Source organism: Piliocolobus tephrosceles, chromosome 5, assembly GCF_002776525.5.
Source record: "Piliocolobus tephrosceles isolate RC106 chromosome 5, ASM277652v3, whole genome shotgun sequence".
Classification (NCBI taxonomy): Eukaryota; Metazoa; Chordata; class Mammalia; order Primates; family Cercopithecidae; genus Piliocolobus; species Piliocolobus tephrosceles.
Genome location: NC_045438.1, coordinates 156,256,840 through 156,275,788, shown reverse-complemented (window position 1 = coordinate 156,275,788; position 18,949 = coordinate 156,256,840). Strand labels below are relative to the sequence as shown.

General features: G+C 38.3%; 1 protein-coding gene across 3 annotated transcripts in view; it reads left to right on the top strand.

Moving 5' to 3' along the window:
- The window catches only part of HIVEP1 (HIVEP zinc finger 1), a 155,932-nt gene that overhangs the window by 117,194 nt on the left and 19,789 nt on the right, over nt 1-18,949 (top strand). For all 3 annotated transcript variants that reach the window (XM_023185348.3, XM_023185350.3, XM_023185349.3), the window contains exons 5-7: nt 3,357-3,490; nt 4,369-4,544; nt 9,362-9,463. In XM_023185348.3, coding sequence (XP_023041116.2) covers nt 3,357-3,490; nt 4,369-4,544; nt 9,362-9,463 — 412 coding nt within the window. The remainder of the gene's footprint in view (nt 1-3,356; nt 3,491-4,368; nt 4,545-9,361; nt 9,464-18,949) is intronic.

Sequence of the window (18,949 nt, the reverse complement as noted above, 5' to 3'; positions counted from 1 at the left end):
AGCTGTGAGAGCCATTAGCACTAGAGAGAAGTTTCACAAAATAATTCATATACTTGATAAGTTGATTTGGTCAAGATTTATAAAGTAATTTAAGGTCATGAAACTATAATTTAGGGTAATTTGTGGAATCAGTCTCATTAGAATTATCAGCTTTATAAAATGGGCAAAAGTCATTTACATGATTAGAATAATAGGTAAGGATATCACGTTGGACTCTGGATATTCAGAAGTGTTTGGCCTCAGCAGATTCATAAGCATGCAACACAGGTTAATAAACATTTACAGATTTGTCAGTAGGAAAATATTGCAGTATGAGTATTACCATAGAAGTGTGAACAATTCTAAAGAAGGAAACTTCTAACATTGCTAGTAGTTGGAAGAGATAAGAATTCAGCAAAGATACTCCAAAGGTGGTGATACTTTAGCTAAGTGTTCAAAATTTAAAAAAAAAAAAAAAAATAGGGATTTTTTTTCAGGCAAAAAGAATAATTTTTTTTTTTTTTTTTTTTTTTTTAAAAGACAGAATCTCACTCTGTCGCCCAGGCTGGAGTGCAATGGTGCGATCTTGGCTCATTGCATACTCCACCTCCAGGGTTCAAGTAATCATCCTGTCTCAGCCTCCCGAGTAGCTGGGATTACAGGTGCCCACCACTATGCCTGGCTAACTTTTTATATTTTTGGTAGAGACACGTTTCGCCATGTTGGCCAGGCTGGTCTCGAACTCCTGACCTCAGGTGATTCACCCACCTTGGCCTCTCAAAGTGCTGGGATTACAGGTGTGAGCCACTGCACCCAGCAAGAATAAAAAAAATTAATAATACACGAAATGACATGGAAATGAGAATAAACTTGGTTCATTTAAAGAACTCTGAGGAGTCTGGTCTGGTTAAAAAGTGCTGTAAAGTTGGAAACGTAGGTAAAAACCAAAGCATGTGTGTGGTGGTGGAGAACCAATGATACTTTCTCAGTGAAGGAAAGTGCATCCAAACCACCTGTGGAATTTAAGTTCTCAAGCTCTAAATCTACTAAATCTTGGAAGATAAGACCTAATCGTTAGAATTTAAACAAATCTCCATGTATGTTCCTGAAGTGCTTGTGAGAAGTGGCTCTCCTTGAGTACCAAATGCCTCGGAAGAAATGTCTGGAAATGCATATCTAGATTTGGAGCTTAGGAGAGAGCTCTGGGTGGAAGTGTGTAGAGATTCTTTAGCGCATAGTTGTGATTAATGAGATTGCTCAGGATATAAAGAAGAGGAGAGAGCCTAGACTGGATCCTGGGGATCATTACTACTTAAAAAGTTGAATGGATGAAGAAAGTCCACACTCCGGTGTGGAAACTGAAAGAGATTGATCATAGAGGAAGGAGAAGAATGAGCAGAAAGTGGCATCACACAAAACATGGAAGAAGATATTCAAGGAGAGTTGTTAGGTCAAATAAAGTTGAAGGCAAATGGGTATATCTGGACTGTGCAGATCGCTGGAGAGTTGAGTCTATGAGCAAGTGGCTATGGAGGACGGATTACTGGACTTTTATCCACAACCCAAATGTTAATGCATTTATGATTCACAGTGGGAAAGAACAGATAGATGCTATGAAGTAAAAGGATTTCTAGGTGAAATATGGCATCTTCAACATATGATACATAGAGTGCTAAAGCATGTAAAGACTAAGATTTTGGCATTTAGCTCATTGATAACTTTGGCAAGTAGAAGCCAGATTTAATAGTATGAAAGTGAGCAAAAGATAAAGGGGAATTTGATATTGAAAATAAAGAGGATTACTGTTGAAGGGATAAAGTCAAAGGAAGGTGTGTGTATATATTCCAAATTATGCGGAAGCCAATCTGTTTGCCAGGAAAAGAGAAGGAAAGGTTGCATCAGTAGCTCTTCCCACTGCCTTTTTGAGGAATGTGGGCCAGCAACTTTTCTTTACTCCTGCCTGTGTAAGAATGGGCCTCCCAAGTTACTATTCTGAGGCCACACAGACCCCTCTCCATAATGAATGGACTCTTATCTCTTAGTATTATTAAGTCATTTCAGCACCACAGCTGTCTGCTTGACCATGTAATTTCTTCAAAGAGGTTTGCATAAAAGAAGCCCTCGGTAGGAAAAGTTGTGCGTTGCGTTGGATTCAGCCAGATGATTAGAGTTTGAGTGTTTGCTTAACACTTGCCCTGGGACAAGGAACTTCACCCTGAGAGTGCCCTTCCTCACTGGGATATATAGTCCACCTGTGCTGCCTGCCTCACAGGGACCCGAGAGAATAGAATGGCACCATAAGTGAGACAACATACTGTCAAAGGGGTGGTAGCATAAAATCTTACATAAAATCACAAGATGATATTATTATATAGTTCCTATAGGAAAACCACACATTGTTTTATCATTTTGATTTTGATGTTCATTACCTTTTTTTCCAGAGACTTAGTTGTTTTCAAGCCAAAACCTAACTTTTTGGCTAGACCTGGATGTCACGTTTAACAGTAGTCAGTAAACTTTTGAGAAGATAGAAATAATTACAGTTTTAGCTGGGCATGGTGACTCATGCCTATAATCCCAGCCCTTTGGGTGGCTGAGGTGGGAGGATCACTTGAGGTCAGGAGTATAAAACTAGTCTGTGCAACAGAGCAAGACCCCCATTTCTACAAAATTTTAAAAGTAGTCAGGTGTGGTGGCTCACGCCTGTGGTCCTAGCTACTCAGGAGGCTGAGGTGGGAGGACCTCTTGAGTCCAGGAGTTTGAGGCTGCAGTGAGCTATGGTTGTACTACTGCACTCAAGCCTGGGCAATAATGAGACCCCATCTCAAAAAAGATTTGTGATTTAAAATAATGGAGGAAGAAAAAGTAAAATAATGGGAAATGGGGCTTCTGCTTTACATTATACTGCACTGAAGCTGAAGGAGACTTAGTGATGTTTCTAAGGGGTATGAGGCATTATTTTACCAAAAGGGGTAACTAGCTCTTTTCCATCTCCAAAAGTAAACTCTTTAAGAAATGTATTTAAATGGTAGTATGAGTGGTTGGTTAAATGGAAGAAAAAATATTTAGTCTACTAAAAATAGTTTCTGGTAAACTTATGAAATACCATGGTGTAGGAGGTTGTAAAGCCTTTAGTTAGGGGTGTCAGTGACCTGTGGTGGAATTTTAAAGTAACATAAGATTTATCATTTTGCTGTGATTGAGACAGATTCATAAGGGAGGAGAAAAAGCAAATGCCCTTTGAACCTATTACTACTTTGAAATGCATTTCGTTGACCATATGCTCTGTGCTCTGCCGTGTTTTAATTTCCAGTGAAAGATTAGCATGTTTGTGTTTTCAGTTTTATTAAATTAGTTTCTCTCTTTTTTCCTTTCAGAGAGCATTAGGTAATCAAAAGTCCACAGTAGTTGAATTCAGCAATAAAGATGCCTCTGAAATTAACAGTGAGCAAGATAAAGAAAATTCCTTAATCAAAAGTGAACCAAGAAGAATTAAAATATTTGATGGAGGGCAAGTACAAATTTTACTTCTTAAATGTACATTTAAACTTACTTTTTAAATGTACATTTGCTTTCATGTGAATGAAGACTTAGCGCCAATTTAATATCAATGTTGCAAGGTTTCTCAGCATATTAACAGAATCTCCAGAGCAAAATATGTTAGCATTATGTTAAATAATTTTATTTTGATGGAGAAATGATGACTATTTGGGAAGTACTATACAACCTTGAAGGCAGCTGAAAAGTAAATTATTAGAGTGAACCTTGGTTTTCACATTGATTTACAATAAGGAATGACCTAGAGAATCTGCTCTCAGATGAATTCATTGCCCATTTGATATCTTTGTGTGTTTCGTTGTGAGCAAAAAATCATAAAAGCCAATTATAGTTATAGTAAAGCTCCAAAATATTTCAGTACTTAAAAATTACTGTGATTGAATCTAGCAATGAAGAAAAAAATTTAACCAATGACTTAGAAACAGGAAAGTATTTTAAAATTACATACAGTAGTGGAGTGCAGTGGTGCGTGCCTATAGTCCCAGCTGTTCAGGAGGCTGAGGCGGGAGGATCATGTGTGCCTGGGAGGTTGAGGTTTCAGTGAGCTACGATTGCACCACTGTGCTCCAGCCTGGGCATCGGAGCAAGACTGTCTCTAAAAACAAAACAAAACAAAGTATAATATTGCAAAAGTTTGTTTGATTAGAATTAGCTGTATTAAGTATTGATGTAAAAAGTTGGAATATTCTGTTACTTGCACATGCATAAAATTGTTATTGGTTGAGTATAAAAGTTGTGCCTTGTTTTATTTTTGGTTTGAATTTTAATCATCATTATTTTCTTAAAGACATAGTGTCCAATCTCCCTATTCATTTTTTTTCTTTAAATTAGATATAAGTCAAATGAAGAGTATGTATATGTCCGAGGCAGGGGAAGAGGAAAATACATTTGTGAAGAATGTGGAATACGTTGTAAGAAACCTAGCATGTTAAAGAAACACATACGAACCCATACAGATGTCCGCCCCTACCACTGCACTTACTGTAACTTCTCCTTTAAGACTAAAGGTATGAGATGCACATTGCTTCAAGGTCCTTTTTGTGTGTATTTAGGTGGTAGAGCTAAAACCCAACTATGCGTTTTCTTTGACCAACGAAATAGTAGCTTCAATAGACTAATGTAAATTACATTTTGTCAATGTTGTAGTCTTATTGCTTTATATAATTTTAGAACCTTTGGAAAATGTTTAATTGTATGCTTTTAGAATAAATATATAATAAATATAATATTTTTAAAAGAGCAACTGCCCTTTTTAAAAATTTTAACTCCTTAAATTGCAGTTGTACAACATGATGACTAATATACCTTTTCAAAAATACTTAATTTGGGGCTGAAGAAGAAAAAGAAATTTTCATGATCACAGGTAAATTCACTGGGTGTTAAAAGATTGAAGAAAGAGTTAAAATAATAACTACAGTAAACTTCTATAATAATTACACTTCTGTTTTATTGTCTAATTTTAGGCATACATAGCCATTTTTTTCATGATGCTGTTTTTTACAATAATACTGTTAAATTTTAGCTTCAAAAATTTTCTATAGTTTCTATTAATGTTTATAAAGAAGTCTCAGAACTCATCATTAAAATTATATTTAGGACCCTTTCTGGTTTTTTAAATATGTTTTTATTTATAAGCCTTACTCATAGTTAATTTTACCCTGTACAAGTTTCTTGATACATGTAATAGATATACTACTTTAAATGTTTGCTTCTTCCGTTAGGCTCCTTTTTCATGAACAATTTGTTACTTGAGATTTTGATTTTATATGCCACTCTCTAAAAACCAAGGATCTTAACAAAGCAAGGTAATTGTGAAAACATGTCTGAGAAAACAGTATCTGTAAAAAAAAAAAAAAAAAAATCTACTTGATTTTTTAAAATAGAAACAACTTTTGTCCTTTGAGTTAATGTTTACTTTTTTCGTATGTTGATTGTCTTTGCAGTTTTTGTTTTAAAGATTGATCAACTCCTTAGCAAAATTTATTACATTTTTTGGCTAGTATTTATGGGCATTTAAAGAGAGTTATAACTTGTAACAACTACATGCTTCAAATTAGTGCTCTTTTAGTGCCAATGGTGTCTGAAACAAGAATGATGGAAAAACAAAATATTCTTCAGATGGCTTTGAATATTTCAAAAAAGTTTCAAGCAATGAGAGAGGTTGGGAGGGATACTCAGGATGCAGTTCTTTAATTGTGATGTAGAACCTCCCTCTGTAGTTGGAGGTTGAGTTTAAAGATGATTTTCCTTCCTGGTCCTGAGGGAGGACTCTGATAGGGTAAAGTACTTTGGTCTTTTAACTGAATTTATCACCTTTTCACCTGTTTTGATCCTATGATTAAGAAACATCTGTTAACTTCCTTTGAGACAAGAAGCATGTTTAGAAAGCTAATAATACTAATAAAAGATTATCATGTACAAGAAGATGTTATCAAATACAAGAAGATCAACATACAATGGGAAATGGGTATTTCTCAATAGAAAGAAGAAAAGGAATCAGGGTATTTAAAAATATTTATGAAATAAGGGCAAAAAAGGAAGGACAACCTAGATGTGGTAAACCAAATGAAACTACAGAGATTTCTTGGCAAGGAAAAATATGATGAGTCACAGAGTGTTAATCTCAGTGAAATAACTCAAAGATTTTAGATAAATGTTAACTAAATGGTGGACAGTTCATAACGACCCTTGAAGAGTGAGCATTGCCTGTTAGCACTTTTCATGTCTTATGTATCTCTAATATGCTGTGTAACTGAATTTGCATTAATTTTTTTGTTTTGTAAGATGTCATGTGGAATTATATGATAAATATTTATTTGAAGGAGGCTATCCTTGCTGAGGAGACTGGTGAAAAAATATTAGAAATTCAGGATTTCCTTATTCTTGGCATGACACTTCTCATTTTTTATGGTCAGCTTCCTTTTTGAAGTCTACTTTTTATGAATCTATGTAAAACAGATTCCACAGCACCTTTTAAAGGTAGTTAAATAATAGTAGACCTTTTTTTTCAATTAGGCCCCAGATTTTCACCTTCTCTGATTTACTTGATATCCTCCACTTATTGAACATGTCTGGTTACTAACAGAAGGAAATAGTGATATGATGGCATGCTGTATAAATACAGTATGCAAAGACAGCAAAACACTATCAGACAAATAATCTGTAGAGCTAAAACTTGATGCTTCTGATGGTAATGCTTACAAATCCGTAATTCATTATTTGCCTTCTGAGTTTATTTTCTGAGTACATGTTCAAAATAATTTTAATTGATTTGTTTTCATGATTCTGCTTTAAAGGTCAATCGGCAGAAAATATATAGAGAGCTTGTATCTCTTCAAGATTTAGTCTTACTTATATCACAGAAAGCTAGTCTGTGTGTAGCTATAGGAATCCAGAAACAAAACCTCTCCTGCTTTCCAGAGGATTCAGATAAATGTTTATTAAATCTATCAGAAAAATTACTTATTAAATTAACACACAAGGTTTATAAAATTGCTAGGAGATAATTTGCATTTCAATATGGGCACATATTAAATATTTTGTATATTGAAATGCAGATTTTTGTTTATTTTACATTATTTAGGAAGTTGATTCATAATAAGTAATAGCTAAAGTTATGAGAAAATATGCTTACTAAAAACTTGTATTTCCAAATTTGTCTAGTTACAATTATACATTAGCTTCTTAAAAAGTAAACAACCTGCAATGGCTGTCTATCTAGGGAGCAAAAACATTTTGAAGAGGGCCAGGTGCGGTGGCTCACACCTGTAATTCTAGCACTTTGGGAGGCCAAGGCAGGCAGATTGCCTGAGGTCAGGAGTTTGAGACCAGCCTAGGCAACATGATGAAACCCCATCTTTACTAAAATACAAAAAATTAGCCTGGCACAGTGGCAGATGCCTGTAATACCAGCTACCCAGAAGGCTGAGGCGGGAGAATTGCTTGAACCCGGGAGGTGGAGGTCGCAGTGAGCCGAGATCTCGCCACTGCACTCCAGCCTGGGCGATAGAGCAAGACCTCCATCTCAACAACAACAACAAAAAGAGGACTATTAGTGGACCTTATAATTTGGTTTGTAATATTGTTAGTATTAACACACTGAAAACATTTTGACTTACAAGTGGAAATTTCAACTTGTAAGATGTCTAAACCATTTTTATAATTTCTTAATGTGAAAACTTTAAAGCTCTCAAATAAAAGTAGAGATCTGTATAATGAACACCATTGTGCCCATAATCTTTTAATAATTGCTAAGATTTTGCCATATTTGCTTCGTATTTTTTTCAGTATATTTAACATAAATATCGGAGATAGCCAAGTGTTAATCTGGGTGTTATCTCCAGAATCACAGAAGTCAGGGTTTGATGGACCTTAGTCATCATCTGGTCTTGGCAGCCTCTTAAGCCTGACCTCCTTAAGTACCAAGCTCTGGGTTCCTGCGGGGTTGGCCCAGACAAGAATGTACTATGTAGTGCAAGAATCAGCTTTACAGGGATGACCAGTTTCACAGGCTTAGTGCATTTATCAAGAAATTGAATAGATACGGCTATTTTCCGTGTGCTTCAGCTACCGCAAGCCTGAAATTTGGACCAATGTTTCAGACATTTTGAGCTCTTCTAAAGACTTATTCTCAAATACTACTTTGCCCCTGCCCACTAAATTCAACATTTAGAGTTGTTTCTGTTTCTCAAAAAAGATGACTTGCCCTTGTTGGCAATGTTTTTGTGTGTGGCATTATCCACTGGAGATGCTTGTTATCCTGAGAAGAATCTGAGCTGTCCCCGCTGGGTTCAGTGATCACTTGAGGCAGGTGTGGCTAGTGGTTCTCAGCTAGCATGGTCTTACTTAAAGAGGTCGATACAACAGCTGCCAGAGGAAAACACTCCTTTACTGGTACTATTTTGAGACTTATCCTCTATATGTGAAGTGAAATGAATACAGGAAATGCTTTTTCTTACTCCAGAAATACTGTTTATAAAATTACAATGACCCAAAATAGTTTTTCATAGATAGTCAAGCTTGAAACATTGAAAGGTGAATTCCAAGGTGCCAGAAATAAGAAACTCAAAGCTAACATGGTGAACAGATACTAACAAAAAAAATTAGAAGGCCTTATGGGAATCGAGGCCAGATACAAGCCTACAGGCATGCCTGTCCTGAGTAGCATCTGAGGTTCCTGAAATAAGCCTAGTCCTCCTGTCCAGTGGCTTTGGGCCATGTGGGAAAAACCCCATCCACTTAAAAGTAAAACCCTGTATCTATACCATGCAAAAACAAATGAAAAAACTGGTCCAGAGTCCCTTGTCTGAAACCAATGAAACTGTTAAGGTTCCAGGCAGAAGCAATTGGAAAACTGCTTTATAGAGATGTTTCTGCAACCCAGGGTACTTAGGATTCCATGGAAAACAATCTTGCTGAGGATAAACTCAAAAGTAAAAAGCATGCAAAGAAACAAATGAGAAAGCGCCAGCAGACGTAACAAGTGGAGAATTCACACTCCAAGATCACAGTGTAGTCTGAAAGAGACTTTAAGTTTGTACAAAATGTCCCAGAAAGAAATAAGAACTAGAGAATAGAAAACATAAGGTAAAGGAAATGTTATCAAAGTAGAGGAGGCAGATTTTAAAAAGAAAATATAAACTGATAAATAACAAGGTATTACAACATATAGATACCAAATTTGCTTTTGTTCACATTTTAGTCATTGGAATTGTATGACCACAATCTGTACTTTGGCTTGAATAGGAATGAAATTTGCCAATGTTTACAAATGCAATAGCAAAATCATACTATGTAAGCTTAGTAAACATTCTTTTCCCTTAAGGAAATCTGACAAAACACATGAAGTCCAAGGCACATAGCAAGAAATGTGTGGATTTAGGCGTCTCAGTAGGTTTAATAGATGAACAGGATACAGAAGAATCAGGTAAGGCTTTATAACATATTTTTCATAAATACTATTTATAATGTACAGTTTTTTTTTGCTTCCATACCCTTTCCATTCCCACTGACACTGCCTAATTCCTGTTTTCATTACCTCTTATTTATATGCAGTAGACTCCTAATTAGTGTTTCCATGTCTAGATTGTCCTCCTTCCTATTCATCTATTCCCCATGATGTTCATCTTTCTGAAGCATGTGTCTGATCCTCTCCTCTGCTCAGAGTTTCTCATCGGTTCCCATTTGTCTAGAAAATAAAATGTGAACACTTGACCGTGATCAAAATCCTTTGTAATTTGCTGCTTACCTACTCCTCTGTCCTTCTCATTTCTTTTACCTACCCTCATGCTTGAATTTCCTGCCTACTTGACATTGATCGCTCTTCACCTTTACACCCCTCACTTAAAATCCCAGCCCTCACTCCCCTACAAACGTGGCTCCCAGCGCCCTGGTCAAAATCTCACTTTCCTTCAAGATCCAGCCAAGTCCACTGCTGTCATGAAGCTTTCCCTGATTTTCTTTTTCCACACCTCTTGCAGGAAACAATTCTTCCCTTCTCTGGACTCCTCTAGTATTTTACAATTTCCTCCCTGAAAGCATTTACTCCCCCTCTACCTTATTCTGAGATTATTCACGCTCTCACCTGAGCTCCCACCACAATGATTCAGCATGTCATGAGCGGAGCCAGTGAGTACGTAACATGTGCCCACCCACAGCACTTAGCGCAGTGCCTTGTGCTGCGCAGCAGCTCCATATTTGTGGAATAAAACGTTTGTTTACTTCTCCGAAGTGTTTATTATTCCAAAAAGGTTAAATGGCTGGTTTTTCAAAAACATTGTTAACAAACTTAAGTATTTATCGCTGACGAATTTTGAGGAAGAATAAACCTGTTCATCTGTTCTAACTCATCAGAGAATAGAAGTATCTTTTTGTGAAACTTGTTTTTAACCCAAGGATTTATCGACAAAAGGAAAAAAAAGATTGAAAAAGTATTCTGCTTTTTAAAATGCTTTGAATTAAACATTTACCTGCTTGCTGTGTTTTTCTTATCATATATTAGTTTGGTCTAGAGAAAATTTCCAAAGAGAAAGTGTTAAGGACATCATTGAATATATAGGTAAAAATTCAAATGCATTTAATCCCTGTAACACATGAAATGAATCAGCCTGGATTTACTTGTAAATAATACAAGAGAAATGACTCACATTTTCAGTGGTACAGAGCAATTCAGTTGTAAAAAGTTAGGAAAAATGTGTTAGAGTTTCAGCAAGTATACTTATTACCCACTGACTAGAAAAGGGACAAGAAAAAGGTATTATTATAGTATATACTCATGTATATCTTCTTCAAGAAGATGAATCCTATAAAAATTAATATGTCTATAGAATTCTCTAAATCGTTAAGGGGAGGTAGTACTTATATCTTAAATTTGCATATTTAAGAGAATTAGTTATAGTTTCTATTAATTATCATGGATTGTTTACATTTGCTGACTGATTGATTGACCTACCTATGTATTTATTCATTGTTGTATTTTCATCTGATTCCAAAAGCATTTGAACCTAGTCTTAAATTATTGCTCAAAGTTGATATCCTAATTCCCTATTTAGATTAGAACTTCTGATAAACAATGTAGTTTTACCTTTTTCCTTTCAGTTTACTTTTTTTTAAACGACTGTATTTGTGGGTAATGTGCTCAAAGTTGTTTTTACAGTGTTTGTCAAATAATAGTGAAGTAGAACATAGAGGTGGAGTTTTGCCAAGTGCTGTGTCATGCTGTGCTAGAGACCTAACATTATGCATTGCTACACCAGCAGAATTTATTCCTCTCCTTTTGCTTTATTATAGGCTTGCAGCGTAGGTATAATTAAACAATTGTTGTTTTAAACAGATGATCTTGTTTTATTGTGCTTTTAAAACATATTTGGAGATTTTTTTAATACAAAAAAAGTACAAAGTATTTTATTGTGTGTACTCATGTATTCACAGCAGAGTTGATTATAAATATTTTCTCATATTTGCTTCAAGTTCTTTTCACAAATTCAGTATAGTTTTTAAAAACCAGTTCAGCGAGGTTATTGCCGCTGAGGGGCAGCTTCCCTTACTCCCCACTCCTCGCCACTCTCCTCTCCCTCTCAGAGGAACTCTCGCTGCACTGGGGGTTTTCCTTTCAGTTCATTTAACGTACATGTATATATCTATGAATAGTATGTGATTTTATGTTTGTATTTTAAATTTGCATAAACAGTACCACTTTGTATGTAGATATCTAGATATTGTGCTTTATAATTTTACATTGTTCTCCAGAAGAGACTTTCCATTTCCTTACCTCTTTAACTATACCTAATATTGTTAGAATTTCAATTTTTGGCCAATTTGATGGATTCGTTTGTTGTCTTTCTGGTTTATTGATTACTATACTAAGATTGGGTCTCATTATTCTTTAAAACAAACTTTTACTCCATTAAACTGATGATAGCTGGAGATGCGATTTTGCTTAGCAATTCTGGCCATGTCCCTGTTTGAGGGGGCAAGCCAGAAGCCTGCAGCATGATGCTGTGTCTGGAGGGTGCAGTTTCTAGCCTTCTCCTAGCCCAGAGTGGTACCAGCTGTTCGTTTTCAGTCTTCTGTGCTGGCTCCTCGCCTCCCCAGCCTCTCACATAGGCCCCAGGGCTGTGGCCTTGGATGTCTTCTCTTCCTGTCTGTGCTCACTTTGTAGATAGTCTCATCCGGTCTCCTGACTTCAGATACCATCTCCGTGCTGATAATGCCCCAGTTCATTCCAGATGTGGGAATCCTTCTGACTTACCCCACTCGTCTCTGCTGGGGTGTCTAATCAGTATCTCAGGTCTGACGTGTCCCAGATCCTTGGTTCACCCCTTACCTCTAAGCACACTTCCCCTGTAGTCTTCCGCCATCCTTCCAGCTGCGTGGCCAAAAATCTTGAGGTCATCCTTGATGCCCATCTTTCTCACAGGTTGCCTCTAATCTACCAGTAAAACCTTTTGGCTCTATACTTCAACATGTCTTCAGAATCCATCCACTTTTAATCACCTCCACCACCCCACCCCAGCCACATCCTCTCTACTAAATTGCTTCTGGAATAGCTCCTGATTGGTCTCTGTGGTTCTGCCCTGCTCCTTTACAGACTGTCTTCCACCTAGCAGCCAAAGTGGCCTTGTAACAACTGTGTCATTCCTTTGCTTAAAAGCCCCAGGGGTTTCCTGGCTCATTTGGAGCACTGGTCAGGCACCCACCAGGAGCTCTGCCTTCTTCCTTTCCATCTCTGTGAGGCTCAACTCCCCCTCCTTCCTCCCTCGCACGCTCAGCTGCAACCACACGGGTCTCCTGCCTCTTTGTTGAACACCCACAGCAGGACCCTATCTCAGGGACTTTGCACTCCTTTCCTCTGTTAAAAATGCCCTCTAGGAGGATTCCATTCCAAGATGGCCGAATGGGAACAGCTCCAGTCTGCAGTTCCCAGCATGATCGACACAGATGAAGGATGATTGCTTTTCCAACTGAGGTACCCGGTTCATCTCACTGGGACTGGTTGGACAGTGGGTGCAGCCTACGGAAGGCAAGCCAAAGCAGAACTGAGCATTGCCTCACCCAGGAATCGCAAGGGGTTGGGGGATTTCCCTTTCCTAGCCAAGGGAAGCTGTGACAGATGGTACCTGGAAAAACGGGACACTCCCATCCAAATACTGCACTTTTCCAATGGTCTTAGCAAATGGCACACCAGAAGATTATATCCCGCATCTGGCTCAGCGGATTCCATGCCCACGGAGCCTTGCTCATTGCTAGCGCAGCAGTCTGAGATCCACCTGCGAGGCAGCAGCCTGGCAGGGGGAGGGGTGTGCGCCATTGCTAAGGCTTGAATAGGTAGATAAAGAGGCAGGGGAAGCTCAAACTGGGCAGAGCCCAACGCAGCTCAGCAAGGCAGGCCGCCTCTGTAGTTTCCACCTCTGGGGGTAGGACATAGCTGAGCAAAAGACAGCAGAAACTTCTGCAGACTTAAACGTCCCTGTCTGACAGCTCTGAAGAGAACAGTGGTTCTCCAAACAGTGTTTGAGCTCAGAGAATGGACAGACTGCCTCCTCAAGTGGGTACCTGTTCCCCGTGTAGCCTAACTGGGAGACACCTCCCAGTAGGGGCTGACTGACACCTCATACAGGTGGGTGCCCCTCAGGGACGAAGCTTCCAGAGGAAGGATCAGGCACCAATATTTGCCTTTCTGCAATATTTGCTGTTCTGCAGCCTCCGCTGGTGATACCCAGGCAAACAGGGCCTGGAGTGGACCTCCAGCAAACTCCAACAGACATGCAGCTGAGGGACCTGACTTTTAGACAGAAAACTAACAAACGGAAAGGATTAGCATCAACATCAACAAAAAGGACATCCACACCAAAACCCCATCTGTAGGTCACCAACATCAAAGACCAAAGGTAGATAAAACCATAAAGATGGGGAGAAACTAGACCAGAAAAGCTGAAAATTCTAAAAACCAGAGAGCCTCTTCTCTTCCAAAGGATTGCAGCTCCTCGCCAGGAACGGAACAAAGCTGGATGGAGAATGACTTTGATGAGCTGACAGAAATAGGCTTCAGAAGGTCAGTAATAACAAACTTTTCCGAGCTAAAGGAGGATGTTCAAACCCATTGCAAGGAAGCTAAAATCCGTGAAAAAAGATTAGACAAATGGTTAACTGAAATAAACAGTGTAGAGAAGACCTTAAATGACCTGATGAAGCTGAAAACTGTAGGATGAGAACTACGTGATGCATGCACAAGCTTCAATAGCTGACTCGATCAAATGGAAGAAAGGATATCAGTGAATGAAGATCAAATTAATGAAATAAAGCAAGAAGACAAGGTTAGAGAAAAAAGTAAAAAGAAACGAACAAAGCCTCCAAGAAATATGTGACTATGTGAAAAAAACAAATCTACGTTTGATTGGTGTACCTGAAAGTGACGGGGAGAATGGAACCAAGTTGGAAAACACCCTTAAGGATATTATCCAGGAGAACTTCCCCAACCTAGCAAGGCAGGCCAACATTCAAATTCAGGAAATACAGAGAACACCACAAAGATACTCCTCGAGAAGAGCAACCGCAAGACACGTAATTGTCAGATTCAGCAAGGTTGAAATGAAAGGAAAAATGTTTAGGGCAGCCAGAGAGAAAGGTAGGGTTACCCACAAAGGGAAGCCCATCAGACTAACAGCAGATCTCTCAGCAGAAACTCTAGAAGCCAGAAGAGAGTAGGGGCCAATACTCAACATTCTTAAAGAAAAGAATTTTCAACCCAGAATTTCATATCCAGCCAAACTAAGCCTCATAAGTGAAGGAGAAAAAAAAAATCCTTTATAGACAAGCAAATGCTGAGAGATTTTGTCACCACCAGGTCTGCCTTACAAGAGCTCCTGAAGGAAGGACTAAACATGGAAATGAACAACCAGTACCAGCTACTGCAAAAACTTGCCAAATTGTAAAGAGCATCAATGCTAGGAAGAAACTGCATCAACTAATGGGCAAAATAACCAACTAACATCTTAATGACAGAATCAAATTCACACATAACAATATTAACCTTACATGTAAATGGGCTAAATGCCTCAATTAAAAGACACAGACAGGCAAATTGGATAAAGAGTCAAGACCCATCAGTGTGCTGTATTCAGGAGACCCATCTCACATGCAGAGATACACATAGAGTCAAAATAAAGGGATGGAGGAAGATCTACCAAGCAAATGGAAAGCAAAAAAAAAAGCAGGGGTTGCAATCCTAGTCTCTGATAAAACAGACTTTAAACCAACAAAGATCAGAAGAGACAAAGAAGGCCATTACATAATGGTAAAGGGATCAGTTCAACAAGAAGAGCTAACTATCCTAAATGCACCCAATATAGGAGCACCCAGATTCATAAAGCAAGTCCTTAGAGACCTACAAAGAAACTTAAGACTCCCGCACAATAATAATGGGAGACGTTAACACCCTACTGTCAATATTAGATCAATGAGACAGAAGATTAACAAGGATATCCAGGACTTGAACTCAGCTCTGCACCAAGCAGACCTAATAGACATCCACAGAACTCTCCACCCCAAATCAACAGAATATACATTCTTCTCAGCACCACATCACCCTTATTCTAAAATTGACCACATAGTTGGAAGTAAAGCACTCCTCAGCAAATGTAAAAGAACAGAAATCACAACAAACTATCTCTCAGACCACAATGCAATCAAATTAGAACTCAGGATTAAGAAACTCACTCAAAACTGAACAACTACATGGAAATTGAGCAATGTGCTCCTGAATGACTACTGGGTACATAACAAAATGAAGGCAGAAATAAAGATATTCCTTGAAACCAGTGAGAACAAAGACACAACATACCAGAATCTCTGGGACACACTCAAAGCAGTGTGTAGCGGGAAATGTATAGCACTAAATACCCACAAGAGAAAGCGGGAAAGATCTAAAATTGACACCCTAACATCAAAATTAAAAGAACTAGAGAAGCAAGAGCAAACAAATTCAAAAGCTAGCAGAAGGCAAGAAATAACTAAGATCAGAGCAGAACGGAAGGAGATAGAGACACAAAAAAATCCTTGAAGAAAATCAATGAATCCAGGAGGTGGTGTTTTGATTCATTGAAAATCAATGAATCCAGGAGGTGGTGTTTTGAAAATTGATAGACTGCTAGCAAGACTAATAAAGAAGAAAAGAGAGAAGAATCAGATGGATGCAATAAAAAATGATAAAGAGGATATCACCACCGATCCCACAGAATACAAACTGTCATCAGAGAATACTATAAACACCTCTATGCAAATAAACTAGAGAATCTAGAAGAAATGGATAAATTCCTGGACGCATACACCCTCCCAAGACTAAACCAGGAAGAAGTGGAATCTCTGAATAGACCAATAACAGGCTCTGAAATTGAGGCAATAATTAATAGGCTACCAACCAAAAAAAGTTCAGGACTAGACAGATTTATAGCCAAATTCTACCAGAGGTACAAAGAGGAGCTGGTACACTCCTTCTGAAACTATTACAGTCAATAGGAAAAGAAGGAATCCTCCCTAACTCATTTTATGAGGCCAGTATCATCCTGATATCAAAGCCTGGCAGAGACACAACAAAAAAAGAGAATTTTAGACCGATATCCCTGATGAACATCAAAGTGAAATTCTTCAATAAAATACTGGCAAACCAAATCCAGCAGCATATCAAAAAGCTTATCCACTACGATCAAGTTGGCTTCATCACTGGGATGCAAGGCTGGTTCAACATACACAAATCAATAAACAATCCATCACATAAACAGAACCAGTGACAAAAACCACATGATTCTCTCAATACATGGAGAAAAGCCTTTCAACAAAATTCAACAGTCCTTCATACTAAAAATTCTCAATGAACTAGGTATTGATGGAACGTATCTCAAAATAATAAGAGCTATTTATGACAAACCCACAGCCAATATCATACTGAATGGAAAAGCTGGAAGCAGTCCCTCTGAAAACTGGCACAAGATAGGGATGCCCTCTGTCACCACTCCTATTCAACATAGTGTTGGAAGTTCTGGCCAGGGCAATCAGGCAAGAGAAAAGTAAAGGATATTCAATTAGGAAAAGAAGAAGTCAAATTGTCCCTGTTTGCAGATGACATGATTGTATATTTAGAAAACCCCATCATCTCAGGCCAAAGTCTCCTTAAGCTGATAAGCAATTTCAGCAAAGTCTCAGGATACAAAATCAATGTGCAAAAATCACAAGCATTCCTATACACCAATAACAGACAAACAGAGAGCCAAATCACGAGTGAACTCCCATTCACAATTGCTAAAAAGTGATTAAAATACCTAGGAATCCAACTTACAAGGGATGCGAAGGACCTCTTCAAGGAGAACTACAAACCACTGCTCAACAAAATAAAAGAGGACACAAACAAATGGAAGAACGTTCCATGTTCATGGATAGGAAGAATAAATATCATGAAAATGGCCATACTGCCCAAGGTAATTTATGGATTCAATGCCATCCCCATCAAGCTACCAATGACTTCCTTCACAGAATTGGAATAAAAGAGGCCACATTGCCAAGACAGTCCTAAACAAAAGAACAAAGCTGGAGGCATCATGCTACCTGACTTCAAACTATGACAAGGCTACAGTAACCAAACAGCATGGTACTGGTACCAAAACAGATATGTAGACCAGTGGAACAGAATGGAGGCCCCAGAAATAACACTACACATCTACAACCATCTGATCTTTGACAAATCTGACCAAAGCAAGAAAGGGGGAAAGGATTCCCTATTTAATAAACGGTGCTGGGAAAACTGGCTAGCCATATGTAGAAAGCTGAAACTGGATCCCTTCCTTACACCTTATATAAAAATTAATTCAAGATAGATTAGAGACTTAAATGTTAGACCTAAAACCATAAAAACCCTGGAAGAAAACCTAAGCAGTACCATTCAGGACCTAGGCATGGGCAAGGACTTCATGACTAAAACACTGAAAGCAATGACAACAGAAGCCAAAAGAGACAAATGGGATCTAATTAAACTAACGAGCTTCTGCACAGCAAAAGAAACTACCATCAGAGTGAACAGGCGACCTACAGAATGGGAGAAAATTTTTACAATCTACCCATCTGACAAAGGGCTAATATCCAGAATCTACAGAGAACTTAACCAAATATACAAGAAAAAAACACCCCATCCAAAAGTGGGCAAAGGATATGAACAGACACTTCTCAAAAGAAGACATTATGCAGCCAACAGACACATGAAAAAATGCTCATCGTCACTGGTCATCTGGTCATCAGAGAAATGCAAATCAAAACCACAGTGAGATACCATCTCACACCAGTTAGAATGGTGATCATTAAAAAGTTGGAAACAACAGATGCTGGAGAGGATGTGGAGAAATCGGAACGCTTTTACACTGTTGGTGGGAGTGTAAACTAGTTCAACCATTGTGGAAGACAGTGTGGCAATTCCTCAAGGATCTAGAACTATAAATACCATCTTACCCAGCAATCCCATTACTGGGTATATACCGAAAGGATTATAAATCATGCTACTATAAAGACACATGCACACGTATGTTTGTTGCAGCACTATTCACAATAGCAAAACCTTGGAACCAACCCAGATGTCCTTCTATGATAGACTGGATTAAGAAAATATGGCACATATGTACCATGGAATACCATGCAGCCATAAAAAAGGATGAGTTCATGTCCTTTGCAGGGACTTGGATGCAGCTAGAAATCATCATTCTGAGCAAACTATCGCAAGGACAGAAAACCAAACACCACATGTTCTCACTCATAGGTGGGAATTAAACAATGAGAACACTTGGACACAGGGAGGGGAACATCACACCCCTGGGCCTGTCATGGAGTAGGGGCCTGAGGGAGGGATACCATTAGGAGAAATACCTAATGTAAA